The sequence below is a fragment of the Cydia splendana genome, chromosome 8, assembly GCF_910591565.1.
Source record: "Cydia splendana chromosome 8, ilCydSple1.2, whole genome shotgun sequence".
Taxonomy (NCBI): Eukaryota; Metazoa; Arthropoda; class Insecta; order Lepidoptera; family Tortricidae; genus Cydia; species Cydia splendana.
The window spans coordinates 4,339,151-4,352,941 of NC_085967.1; the positions used below are offsets into that span (position 1 = coordinate 4,339,151).

Here is a 13,791-nt window from a genome sequence, read left to right on the forward strand (position 1 = left end):
GTAGTTACTAGAAATAAAGCAATCAATCTTAATCCTGGACGCGTTATCAATGAAATAAAGTTGAATGCAATATTAGTAGATCAATTGATGATGATGATATTGATGATGAATGAATTAATCAAGCCAACCCTTATTAATTATTTACAAACCATAAATGCACAGCGATCTTGCCTATCTGTAATTAATTACCCCTTCTTGCTTAAACCGGTGGTGGTACTAGTGCTCGACATGCTAATGCCCTATAGACGACACCCTGCTGTCACCTCTATTGACAATGACTTAAGTTTCAAGATGACATGTACTGGGACCGCGTCGAGCACCAACACCCCCTCATTAAGGGCTCATTTAGACGGTGCGAGAACTCACATGCGAGTTTCATTACATTGCGGTATATTATCGGTCGGCTGAGTTTTTGTAACCGCAATGGACGCAATGTAACTAAAATCGCATGCGAGATCGCGCGCCGTCTAAATGAGCCCTTATACAATGTGATGGCAGTGTTGGCCGAAAGTTAATGCAAATTGAAAATGTTGGTAGTTCGAATCTCGAGAAAGGACATAGGATAGTTTTTATCACTTAATCATATCTTTAGGGGCTTGAAAGCGGTGTGGAATTTACTGAGGAAAATTGATATGGAATTACTAATTCGACAAAGCTCGCGGGCAGAAACGAGTTGGAAATATTTTTGCTATTTTAGTAGCTTCTGTCCTTTTAAATATTTAAGGTAAGGTGGGCAAAACTCATCACAGGGACAAGACAAATACTTGTATAAAATCCTCATACTGTTTGTCGGGTTATTCCCACTAGTTACCACCAAGTTCTTACCAGTGGTAACTACTGGGAATTTTTTTCCCATCTTTTACCACTGGTAACTACTGGGAAAAAAAAATCCCACTAGTTACCACCAACTCGGCTTGGTGGTAACTACTGGGAATTTTTATTCCCAGTAGTTGCCACTGGTAAAAGGTGGGAATTTTTTTTCCCAGTAGTTACCACCAAAATATTGTTAGAATTCAATACTAATAAAAACAGTATAAATAGTATAGTATAAATGTAGCGTGCTGTAATAAATAATTATGTGTCAGTTAGTGATTCAATAAACTGCCTTAAAAGTGATCAAAAATATTAAAACAGTTTTACCGGTATAAGTTTAAAAACTAAAATAGAAGAGTCTCATTCTAGTTAAGTAGAAATTAACTTATTATCCGGATTAAATTTATCTTATTACATAACTGTAAAAAAAAAAAATCCCAGTAGTTACCACCAAGACGAGTTGGTGGTAACTAGTGGGAATTTTTTTCCCCAGTAGTTACCAGTGGTAAAAGGTGGGAAAAAAATTCCCAGTAGTTACCACTGGTAAGAACTTGGTGGTAACTAGTGGGAATAACCCTGTTTGTCTTGACCCGAGCAAAATAAACTATGTTCGTCTTACCCCACCTTACCTTACATTAGGTAAGTATTAAGTTTGTAAGTACATAAGTAAATAGTTCGCTCAGTAGAAAAACGGCTCTGAAATATTACTAATCGACTTCGTCCTGTCGAAACTGAAGGTTACAATATTCTTATGCATTGACGCCACTGTCATAAATATTTAATTGAATTGACCCAGCGACTATATTGATTAATATTTTTTTAAATCAATAACGTAGAGTCAGAGGTCGTAGCGGGGCAGTTCAGGGTCGCGCTGAAATTGCCGTTGGGCCATAGTGCAGTGTGAACTCAAGGACAGAACTATCGTGCGACAAGAAAAAAAAAACAAATAACATATTTAGTGTGATCAGCGGGTTATATGTATTTTATAGATGGTCAAGCAAATCTTGTCAGTAGAAAAAGGCGCGAAATTCAAATTTTCTATGAGACGATATCCCTTCACGCCTACATTTTTCAAATTTGCCGCCTTTTTCTACTGACAAGATCTGCTTGACCAACTATATTTATTTACATTGGCATTTCGGAGGTGTTGCAGTTATAACGGTTTAAAAAAGAACGGCGAGGTAACTACGCTGTGTTTGACCTAATTTTAATAATGGCATACTGGCAGGCTAATCAGTAGGTACTAAGTTTTGTTTTGAGTTTGACAAATGTTATAAGTAGAACGTAGTGATTATAGGTATGCTCTTTGGTCGTTTGCAAACTAACTACAGTGGATCTGTCTATATATAAACCCAAAGCCTCGGACAGACAGACAGACATGGCGAAACTATAAGGGTTTCTAGGTGACTACGAAACCCTAAACAAGCGGTAACCTTGTTTGTTTATTGCCGCGCAGTTGAATTCAAATATCGAACGCCATTAACCGCACGTAATGAACTGGAACATTTCTCACTAAACTGTGACGAACCATAGACGCAGTTATTATAGTTTATTTAGCATTTAGCCATCGAGTTGTCTTGACCTTGAGTGTTTTGTAATTTGAATATTCTGTAGTCTAAGTGGCCATTATCTATTGTTTCTCATTTCATGCATTCGACAAAGGCGTAGGCGTTGACTAACTCTTATTACTACGGTGATAAAGTTTAATTTTGTTGAATCCACTTGCCTTCGTTAAATACTGTAGTGTCTTAGTGCTTGCAGCGGCGTAGGCAATTTAAGTGGTTGGTAAATCCAGTATTAAGTGATCTACAAATACATAACAACTGTGCGTAGTCAGAAATAGCTTTTATACTGGTTTTCTTGAGTTATCATCTCGCCTGCACTAGGCAGTCAATAGGAATAGCAACACGGCGCGCAAAGCTATCCACTTTATGCCCTTATCAGTACTGTCAGGACATTATCACCTCGATATCGTTTCCTAAAACAGGTGCCGTTCAGTTTATATTGATGCAAATGAACAGTGAAACGAAGCAACGCGTAAATATGCAAAACATGAAGTTCACGAAGACGGAGGCGGAGTATAACCTGAAGTCGATCAGGTTTCTGCTGCTCACCATCACAACTATGTTTATTGTGAGTATTTTATAAAACTCCTTTTATACAACCAGCTGGTACGTCATTTAACTTTCCATAGAGGTCGAGTTGTTTGTTAATGTTTCAATCGTGGAAGTTATGAACTTATAACCACAGGCGTTAACTATTAATTTATTTTGAAGTACCTAGTTGAAACCCCTCAACTTATTCTTGATGCATTTTTTGAATTTCACAAAAACATGTTGTAACTCTTTTAATTGACTATGGTTATGTTATGATTTAGCAGTCGTGACGTGCCTATACTATAGATATACCCAGGTAGGTACATATATAGCTAGGTCTAAAGATGTTTTTATGTATTCTCTCCAATTTTCGTAGCACCGAAACCACTGAGGACGATTGTGTGGAGACTGTAGAGTACCTATATATAGTCTGTTAAACCAATTTTGTCAGTAGAAAGCGCACAAAATCGATAGGTACCTATGAAAAATCGCCTTGTCAGATTATATTTTTCATATTTGGCCCCTTTTTCTCCTGACAAATTCGTTTACCAGACTACCTGTATTGTAAAGAAATAAGGGGTTGTGCACAAATCACGCGAGGTGTTAAACGACTACTTTTTGACCCCCCCTCCCCCTTGGTGATATTTGATAAGGTTTTTGGCTATCCCCCCTCCCCCACACAACCTCACGTGTATTTTTTTGAATTTTTTTCATTCGACTCAATTTTAAGATAAATAGTAGGTATTGTATATAGAAAATCTTGTTTATTTTTCTATTTTCGTCAAATAGACTCGCTATTTTGAAGTGCAGAGTGAAGATTTATGTTTAACGAAACCGAGAAAAAGTATCTACTCATGTGGTAGGTTTTTTTCTTAGTTTCGTTCACTGTAGAAAAATACACGTGAGGTTTCCTTATACCCCCCTCCCCCAACGTGATCTATCGTGATTTTTTCTTTATCTTTATCGTGATCTCGCGTGATTTGTGCACAAGCCCTAATAAAGAAGAATAAATAATAAATTTAATGGAGAATAACTAAGAATACAGTAGCAAGCACAAAAGGAACCAATAAATTCGTTATTATTGTGGCCCGGATGAATTATATTATTTTTTAATATTCGTTTGTCGATGTGTGTGAATATTGTCACGCGGGATTTTACTGTAGGTAAATAGGTGCAGGTTTGTGTACCTACCTTTATTGTGTTTATATGTGCACGATCTGAAACAATACCCGAGTCGACGAGTAAATAGAGGCGAAGATAACGATCATAGCGATTAACGATGGTAAATAGGTGAATTACCATGAAACTTGAATTATTTGATGGTGACATTGACGACATGCAACGCAGTAGGTACACGGCGCTAATCGTATCGTATCGGTAATCGTTACAATTTCATATCTAGTGAATGTCTAATTCATTTCCCGAATCGCGCCGACAGTCACCTGCAATAATATGTTACTCTTCGAAGGCCGCAAAAATATGTGACACGCTCTTATGGCTCTACAAATAAGAGTCACATATTTTTGCTGCCTTCGTTGTGTAACATATTATTGCAGGTGACTGTACCTACCTGATTGCTTGTTATACGAAAAAAGCAGGTACCTCTATTACTATCTAAATTTGAATAGGTTGGTATTATTCGTTTCTAATTTAATTCGAATTCATATTTAATTACTACCGCTCAATACCTAAATCAATAAAGATTCTAGGTCAGCGGAGACTGTCCTTCATGATTTGATGAGTTCAGTAGGTACCTACATATAGATGTCGTAGTCAGATCGTATAATCCGCCGTATTACATTACGGCTAGCCGTTATCAAAAACAGGGGCGTTTTGAAATGCGGCGGTTCGACGATTAGCCGGATTGTCATTGCGATACGTTCTTCAATAAGGCGGCCAACGTTTAGCCGCATCGTACTACTATTTTAGATTGTAGAGTGACCAGTTCTTTCGGTCGCCTACGTAACCGGAGTTTGACAATGTTTGCAATTTAATTTATTTTTACCATGGTCCCACCGCACTACATGTGTTTCTTTTCCAAAACATTTCCTTCACAACTTAAATCGGAGCACCGCAAGCGGGGCTCCTATTTCTGGGCGGTTTGCCCTTCGGGCATCTGAAGCTACCTAACGAACCTAACCTACTTACCTGCCTACGCTTTTTTCCCCAAAGTGTAATGTTTTCACGGACGTCTCACTAAATCAATAGGTAGGTAGGTTAGGTTCGTTAGGTAGCTTCAGATGCCCGAAGGGCAAACCGCTTAGAAATAGGAGCCCCGCGTTCGCGGGGCTCCGTCTAGTTAAGTTGCGAAAGAAATGTTTTTTGAAAAGAAACAGTCCGACGAACTCCAGATTTGATGGACACCCCAGCGTTTGTCAGGCAGCGCCACGGGTGTTAAAAATGGGAACTAAAAACTGTCAAAGCGGCGGCTAATGACTCGCTGTATTACATTACGGCTAGCCGTGTTGAAGAACGTATGGCGCCGAATACATTCCGGCGGATTCTCATTCAGCCGCATTCAATCCGGCTAATCGTTAAACCGCCGCATTTCAAAACGCCCCTGTTTTTGAAAACGGCTAGCCGTAATGTAATACGGCGGATTATACGATCCGACTGCGACATAGATATAACGTCTGGCATAATCTATAGTTCGTTTTTTTTAGCATTAGAAAGAACTTGAAAGAAGGTAAGCGATCTTATTGACATGTCTTTTAATTGAAAAACGCTTCTTAAAAATCAGTAATTTTTACTTATGAAAGCAGAAGAAATAGAAGAATATAAATTATTGTATTAGATTCATAATTGTTACATATTTGCCGTAACTTATTTTTAAAATGTGTTTTTCAATTAAAAGACACATCAAGATTGTTTACCTTATTTCTAATGCTAAAAAAAACGAACTATATGTACATAGCCTTATCTTGGATAAGATAGAATAAAACTAAACTAAGTAGAGTTAGACCAAGCTAAGTTGGCAGCGATTATGATAGCCCAGACAGTGCAAGTGTTATTTGAACGTCATAATTTCATAGAAGTTTGACGTTTATAAAATAACACTGGCACGGCCTGGGCTTACAAAATCGCTGCCAACTTAGGTTGGTCTAACTGTAGCTCGTCATACTCAGACCCCTTTTATTAGGTACATAAAATCTAGGTAATATATGTATAATATATGTCTGCGGACAGGATGTCTGACAGACCCGCCAAACATTGACATATATTTATCTGCCAGACAGATCAGCCACTCAGATCTGACCGCCACACCCGCCAAGGGCGTCGCCAGCGTGGCGAAGGCAGTTTAATCCCGCATACTGTCGCAACACATTTGTAAACCTTTAGTATGCTAGCACCGATCAGTGATCCCTACTTTCAACTTAAGCACGTCAATATTAAGTTCATGTTTTGAACAGCCAACGTTTATATTATATTAGTAGCATTACGTATCAATTTATATTTGCAGATAGTAGCAGGCCTGATGGTGGTTCTCGGCTTCTCCGTATACTCGGAGTACCACGATTTCTCCTTCTTCTACGGCGCGAAGGGCGGTCGCTTCGTCACCCTGTCGGCGCTGTCGGTTTTCATCGGCATGGTGCTGCTGGTGGTCACCTCATTCGGGTTCTTCGGCAGTCTTAAGCAGAGCACGTGCTTGGTCAATTTGGTAAGTAGGTAATACTCATACTCATCAGAGCAAAACGTGTGATTTGGCCCTTTAGCACTCACGCCACATCTATTTAAAAATAAGTACATAGGTACTTAGGCACCTATTGAACGAAAGAGATATGAGATGTGCTATCTTGTGAATTGATAAATTTAATATATGGTGCTTAGAATGACTACGGTTAGAGTTAAAACATTTGCAAAATTAGGTAGGCGTCTAGGTCAATTAAATGGTCAATACTCATCTATGACGACCGGTCTGGCCTAGTGGGTAGTGACCCTGCCTGTGAAGCCGATGGGCATTTATTTGTGTAATGAGCACAGATATTTGTTCCTGAGTCATGAATGTTTTCTATGTATTTAAGTACATGTATATTATATTTATCGTTGTCTGAGTACCCACAACACAAGCCTTCTTGAGCTTACCGTGGGACTTAGTCAATTTGTGTAAGAATGTCCTTATAATATTATTTATTTATTATATTACGATGATTCCATTGCACGACACGTATGTCGTGATCATAATAGCTTTCATTATAACATCGCCCAGTAGCGATCAGTGAAAATTAACACACTTTGCAATCTTTGCATTGGTATACAAAATGCAGTCGCTTTGCATTTGATCAGGATTTTATCTACCCAGTGGCGAATTTGCGGTCTTTGCCGCCCTAGGCCCCAGGCCCTGTAGCCGCCCCTTTCTCAGCACCCATTATTTTGACTAAATTTTGAGTGATTTCTTGTTATAATCTCTCTGCTTTGCCTTAAGGTTGACTGGTAGAGAATGCTTTTGGCATTAAGTCCGCCTTTTGTACGATAAGTTTTCTTTTGTGCAATAAGGTTTAAATAATAATCATCAGCGAATTTTTGAAGTGAAAACTTCTTTAGCGGCGCTGTGCGCTGTGCACTTTTTGGGGTGGGGAAAAAATGTTAAACTCGCGACAGCGTAAGACGTAATGTTACAATAACATTGAGTTTTCACTTCTGCCGGCACTCCCGGAGTGCAACCCGTTGTTTTTTGTCACAATTTGCCGCCCCTAATATCTTGGTGCCCTAGGCCCGGGCCTACTGGGCCTTTTACGCAAAAGTTTGATTTGACACTATGCCTAGGTACATGTTTTTGTGTGGGTACCTTCCTTATTTTAAAAATAAATAAATGTTTTTTTTTCATTATCTTGTTCAATCCAGTACGCTTTCTTCCTGAGTCTCATCCTAATCGTGATGCTGGTGGTGGTGATCCTGGCCTGCACTCTGGACTCCTCAACCGTGATGAAGTACTTCTCCATCCCCATATCCGAGTACACCGCTGATCCTGAGATCCAGGCTGAGATTGATTCGCTGCAGTATTCGGTAAGTTGAACATCTTATTGGCCCATGGGGGGTATTCTCCAGATTTGTGACTACGTCTAAACTCCATCAAATCGTACTAGACAAATGTATGGAAATTTTGACGGAGTTGAGGCTGACTGCAGTCATATAACTAATTTGATAACGACCCGGGGCTATCTTTATAGGTACCAGTGGCAGTGGTAGATGATATTGAGTACTGTCCCCCAACCCCTGGGAAACCTCTGTCTACCCTTTAGATAAGTTCCTAAATTAGTCAATAATCCTGCAATCAAAAGCGCTTGATTGCTTGAAGCAAGAGACAATTGTAATTTTCAGTAGGTTCAAGAAACTTTGTGTGGTTACAATACTCCAAAGACTAAAAAATACCATTTAAATCAGGCGAAGTAAGCACTTAACTTACAGTCGATTTACCCCAGTCTTATCGTGTTTGGTAAAACACCTTCTAAACTCATTTAATCTTCAGAGATTGTAATGTTACTGAGTTTAACAACATTTTCGAACACTTCCAGCTAAACTGCTGCGGCAGCGACTCCTACCTGGACTACCTGAACACCGAGTTCACCAGCAACCACTCCACCGTCATCACCACCAAGGAGACAGATGGCGACATCGTCACCATGGTCGTTCCTGCCTCTTGCTGCTCAAGTGCTGTGGATATTATCTGCACGAGGCTTAGAACCAATAGTTGCAAGGATGCGCTGGTCAACATGGTTATTCAGAACTCGACTGTTATTGGAGTTCTGGGTGTCTCTGTGATGTTTATCAAGGTAAGACTTAAGAATGTAGGTTGTAGGTTCTTTTAGCTACACTTTGCTAAGGACAGAGCTGGAATCATCGTGGCTATGAAGGTTCCTGCCTCTTGCTGCTCAAGTGCTGTGGATGGTACCTATATGCACGAGGCTTAGGACTACTAGTTGCAAGGATGCGCTAGTCAACATGGTTATACAGAACTCGACTGTTATTGGAGTTCTGGGTGTCTCTGTGATGTTTATCAAGGTAAGGCTGCTTTGAAAATGGCCACTTAAAATATGTCTAGGGCATAAACGCCTCTGCCTGTCTACATTCTGTCATACTTTGGCCATAATGACCATATTACCAAATGCAAACTGTATCCATAAAGTGGTCATCGTGGAAGGTAGATAAAAACTTGGCAAATTTCCTTACTCATGAATTAAATTATATGCCTCTATCTTAGCTGACCTGTCTCATTAGGTTTCCCAAGAGCTTCTGAGTTGGTATTCTTATATTAATCTACCTTCCTATTCCAGCTCCTTGGCATCATCTTCGCTCTCCTTCTGGCCCGCTGCATCCGCAAGAATAAGAGCGAGCGGGCGCTAATCCAGTGGAAGATTCGCGAGCAGATGATCCTCGCGCGCCAACACACTGATGAGTGCAAGGCTGGTCACACGGGCCTTATGATGGTGTCTTTGGAGCAACCCACTTCTAGCAACGCATAAACTGTTTTCAAAATCACAATAAACATCAAACGGCTTTTACTTTTATTACCAAATAGCGAGGTGCCCCGGCTTCGCACGGGTAACGCAAAATCTTAACAAATTATACACCTAAACCTTCCTCAAGAATCACTCTAGTTATCGATAAACTCGAAAACTACTCTACTCCGTTCAGTAGTTTTCGAGTTCAGACGCGGCGGGGGACTATGTTTTATAAGGTGTAGTGAAGTCAACCTCTAGAGTCTAGGTATTTGTGGTTCCTCCCAACCTGGGTAAAAGGTTCAAATTTCTATGATTCTAGTAAGAGGCTTATAATAATCGGAACGTAAATGTCTACTTTTTAGCCGACAATGAAATTTCCCGCTCCGCCTTGAAGGTTAAAATGAACCACTATAATACATTATCTTTACACCTACCAGAATTATGCACAATCTACTCACAACTATAGCAAAATATCTGAGGGCCTATCGCGAACCACGAAGTTTTGCCTCTCCGTCGCACTGACGTATGAATTTACAAGTGCGATAGAAAAGCAAAACTTCGTTTCTGGTTCGCGGTAAGCCCTCTCTCTTTACTAAATTCAATCAACTGTAAAAATGATAAAATAATAAAAAATATAGCGGTACAAAATGTGGAAGTGAGGGACAGTTATAAAGTAATGGAATTGTAAATATTATGGTAATTAAGTCCCATGTCTAATCCTTTATTGCGGATGTTCTTATCAAGGGACCAGCGTAACATACAGTATTTGGAAATGAGGTTGTAATTTATTGGTATTTTTATGTGTAAAATAAAATATTTGAATAAATAAGTTCCATATTAGTTTTATAATATTGTAGTCCTTGTGTATAGCATTAGGAACATTTAGATTGTATCCTGGTCATAAATATGTGAACAAGACTAAAATTATGCTAGAAATGTATTGATTGCACAAAAGTTTGTGGTTTTTTTTAAATGCAACATTTAATATGAGCACAGTACAATAAAAACACCAATAAAGAAGAGATTTTACTATTCAAGTCGAGAATGTTGCGTAGTTTATTGGTTCTAGCATCAATAAAGGGAAATAAATTACTCTGTTTTTTATGTATTTACCTATCTATTGATAAGATATTTGTTAAGGCTAACATTTCTAAGATAAGATAAGAATCATCAAATAATAACATGTGGTTTCAATTTCTCAATAAATTATATTTATTTCTTTTATATTACAACTTACAGAAGTCACTGGAATAAAATATCACTAGATGGTCTCATAATAACTGCGCACCAACTTGATAGCAAGAATGTGTGGTAGGACCATTACAAATTTCATATTTTCATAGACATTTTATGTTTGTAGTAGAGCTCTATCACTTGCTAGGTCAATGTAACAGATGGACTCTTAACCCGTGGAGCGCCCCAGTATCACAGTAGTATTGAGTTAATATTACGTTTGATAGTAGGGCGCTCCACGGGTTAAGTATTTCAACTTAAGTCTCGATTTGATACTTTAACTTGTGATCCCAAAATGACTTAGCCTGTCTGATGAGGTTGCCGGCCTCTTCATGGTAGCCATTTTGCATGTACGGCGGTGTGAACTCCCTGTACGCTATACATACCCGGCGGGATGAGATGTCCTCACGCAGCACACTGTGCTCCCAGTGGTATCTTGGCTCACCATAGAAGACTAGGAGGGATCTTCTGTAATAAGTAAATAATAAATTACTGATACAATACATGTATGCAACTAAATTTGAAATAATGATAAATTGGTCGGACATAAAGCCAAGTAATCAGCGGTGGAACTTTCAAACTGGAGATTATTTTGAACCTTTCCAACTGAAGTTTATTTAAAATGTTAAGTTCTTATAGCTCCCTGGTACTCTTGATTAACAAGATGTTTTTTAGAAATAATGTATGAAATATTACTTGATATTTATTTTACTAGTAGCTGTTTAATAAATAAAACCATAGCGAGGAAACAACAAATCCGAACAATACCTATTTCCCAATTGAATAGTGTTAAACATTCAATAAACATAAAACAATAATATAAGTATTATATTCACTAGACTTATATCGACCGGCACACGGGTAACTGATGATAGCGGGTTAGGGTGGTTCAAAAAACATTTTTTTTTATTTTCCGACGGGGCACCCCCTTATTTTGTTACACTTATTATGCTGATAAAACACACCAAGTTTCGGAATTTTATCTCACCTACAGGGGGTGCTCAACCACTTTGAATTTTTTGTATTTTGTATGAAAACCAAAAAAAAAATATTTATTATTCAAAATGTTATTTAAGTATCTGTTATCACATTATTTGCACATGTGATTTATAAGTTTTTAAGTAGAAAAACATTTTTATTTCTATTTTATATAAATTTTCAAAAGTAAGATTTTTAGAAATTCTCCTAAACAAGTCATTAAAAATAGAAATAAAAATGGTTTTTTACATAATAACTTTTAAATCACACTTTCAAATAATGTGAAAACTACTACTTACATAAAAATCTAAAAAATAATAACTTGATTTTTTTGGATTTCATACAACTTTGAAAAATTTCAAAGTGTTTGAGCACCCCCTTGTAGTTGAGATAAGATTACAAAACTTGGCATATTTAGTCAACATAACAAGTGTAACAAAATGAGAGGGTGCCACTTCTTCTAGCTAGAGTTTGAAATTTTCCCATACAAACGTGAACCACCCTATAGGGGCTATTCATAAATTACGTCATTTCAAATTAGGGGGGGGGGGGGGGGGTCTGGACATCGGATGACGGTAGCATGAAGCAGGAGGAAATGGGGTCATTTGAAGCATGATTTTTGGATGATTATAGGGGGGGGGGTCAAAAATCGTCAAAAATCGATGACGTAATTTATGGACAGCCCCATAGCGGGTGGTGTAGAACGTCCTCTGTCTACCGTCATTTGTGCGCGTCAGCTGCGTTCGCTTTCAACATTACCACCCATCCCGTCCATCAGGGTTCATATCCCGGTCAATATAAGTCTAGTAAAACTAACTGTGAATTCATCAAAAGTATTATATTTACCTAGGCATTGGTATTCTGACAACAACATCCAAATCATCTTTTGATTTACTTGCTTCAAAAGCCGTTTTATCAAGATCACTACATTCCAAATTAATACTGCCATCTGGTTTAACTATCGGACAGTATTTTTCTGCACAATGCAGATTATATTTCTTAGAATCTCCATGATATCTAGTCATAGTTAACACGGAATCAGACAAACAGTTCACAGTGATGATTCTTTCACCCCAAATCCAACAATCATCTATGTGAGGATCAATAGAAGCTCCTTTACTAGGATCATACTCTAAAGAGCACTGCTCTATCACATCATATCCTTTCAATAAAGGTACAGCTTCGAATCTATCTTGAAGAAACTTGGAGAATGCTGGGAAGCCATCAAAATTGCCAGCATTGATTTTCATCTTCTTGAAATTCGTTTTAGGACCATAGTTTTGCTTACGTCTCCCGCTCTGCGATATGTCCCAAGGTACCTCGTCTATGTTTTTCATGAACACATTTTCTTCTTCCTCTGTTATAAAGTCCAACTGAATGTAAACACCGGGATACTCGATCGGTGTTCCATCGTGATTGGGATGTTGTTTGTAGACATCGGCGTCCCAACCCGGCCAAGCTTTGTTGCAAAACGGGCAATAAACATAGCTTTTAGTCTTGTCGAACTCGAATTGAATTTTGTACTTGTCTGCCCCGTACTGGGTCTCGCAAATGAGACATGTCCTGCATCCTTTGCATCCACAGGGTCGCGGCTGTGTCATTTTACTTGTAGTTATCTACATCTACACTGGGATTTAAGATTTGCAGATTGAACTGTGCGAAATTCAATTACTTATATTCATTAAATTTAATCAAAAAACTATGATTGGTTGGCTTGATTAAATTCAATCGCTCAAAAATTCGACATGTTTATTTTATGACATTGACGTGCAGTGTCAATTTGACTGATTTTTTTTTTTTTTTTTTTTTTTAATTTATTATGAGCATTGGCAACTAGGCCATCAGCTCAAACACAAAACAAAAATAATTACAATGCATAGCTTATACCTAAAATCTAACTACTAATACACAATACAATATGATATGAATTTAAAAGTTACATTAGACATAAACTTAAAACATAAAACACAAAAAAGCACAAAAATAATTACAATGCACAGCTTGTACCTAAAATCTAACAATAATTACAAAATACAATGTGATAATATGAATCTAAAAGTTACATTAGACATAAACTTTATGGTTATTTCAATCACTTATAAAATATTTACAAACTGCCAATAGTGTGAAGAACAAATTCATAGATTACAGGATATAATTGTTTTCTCAAAAATGGACGGCAAAGTCGACTTTGCCGTTTAAAAAATAGGTTGCGAAGCGCGTAGTTTATG

The 13,791-nt window shown here is 38.0% G+C and overlaps 2 protein-coding genes across 2 annotated transcripts; one reads left to right on the forward strand and one right to left on the reverse strand.

The window, feature by feature from the left end:
• The first annotated feature begins 2,622 nt into the window (after positions 1–2,622).
• LOC134792690 (23 kDa integral membrane protein-like) lies at positions 2,623–10,441 on the forward strand. The gene is made up of 5 exons (XM_063763958.1): positions 2,623–2,946; positions 6,370–6,567; positions 7,752–7,913; positions 8,423–8,680; positions 9,182–10,441. The coding sequence occupies exons 1-5, from the start codon at positions 2,821–2,823 to the stop codon at positions 9,368–9,370; spliced, it is 933 nt and encodes a 310-aa protein (XP_063620028.1). The 5' UTR covers positions 2,623–2,820; the 3' UTR covers positions 9,371–10,441.
• Positions 10,442–10,776: 335 nt separating this feature from the next.
• Positions 10,777–13,298, reverse strand: LOC134792689 (alpha-ketoglutarate-dependent dioxygenase alkB homolog 4). The gene is made up of 2 exons (XM_063763957.1): positions 12,407–13,298; positions 10,777–11,050 (listed from the first exon to the last, which is right to left on the reverse strand). The coding sequence occupies exons 1-2, from the start codon at positions 13,159–13,161 to the stop codon at positions 10,840–10,842; spliced, it is 966 nt and encodes a 321-aa protein (XP_063620027.1). The 5' UTR covers positions 13,162–13,298; the 3' UTR covers positions 10,777–10,839.
• Between the last annotated feature and the right edge of the window lie 493 nt (positions 13,299–13,791).

Excerpts from the sequence above, each read along its gene's own strand:
- LOC134792690 (XM_063763958.1), top strand. The coding sequence starts at position 2,821 with ATGCAAATGAACAGTGAAACGAAGCAACGCGTAAATATGCAAAACATG. Across the intron at positions 6,568-7,751 it reads GCACGTGCTTGGTCAATTTG|TACGCTTTCTTCCTGAGTCT; the intron begins GTAAGTAGGTAA and ends TGTTCAATCCAG. Across the intron at positions 8,681-9,181 it reads TCTCTGTGATGTTTATCAAG|CTCCTTGGCATCATCTTCGC; the intron begins GTAAGACTTAAG and ends TTCCTATTCCAG.
- LOC134792689 (XM_063763957.1), bottom strand. The coding sequence starts at position 13,161 with ATGACACAGCCGCGACCCTGTGGATGCAAAGGATGCAGGACATGTCTC. Across the intron at positions 11,051-12,406 it reads GTCAGAATACCAATGCCTAG|AAGATCCCTCCTAGTCTTCT; the intron begins GTAAATATAATA and ends TACTTATTACAG.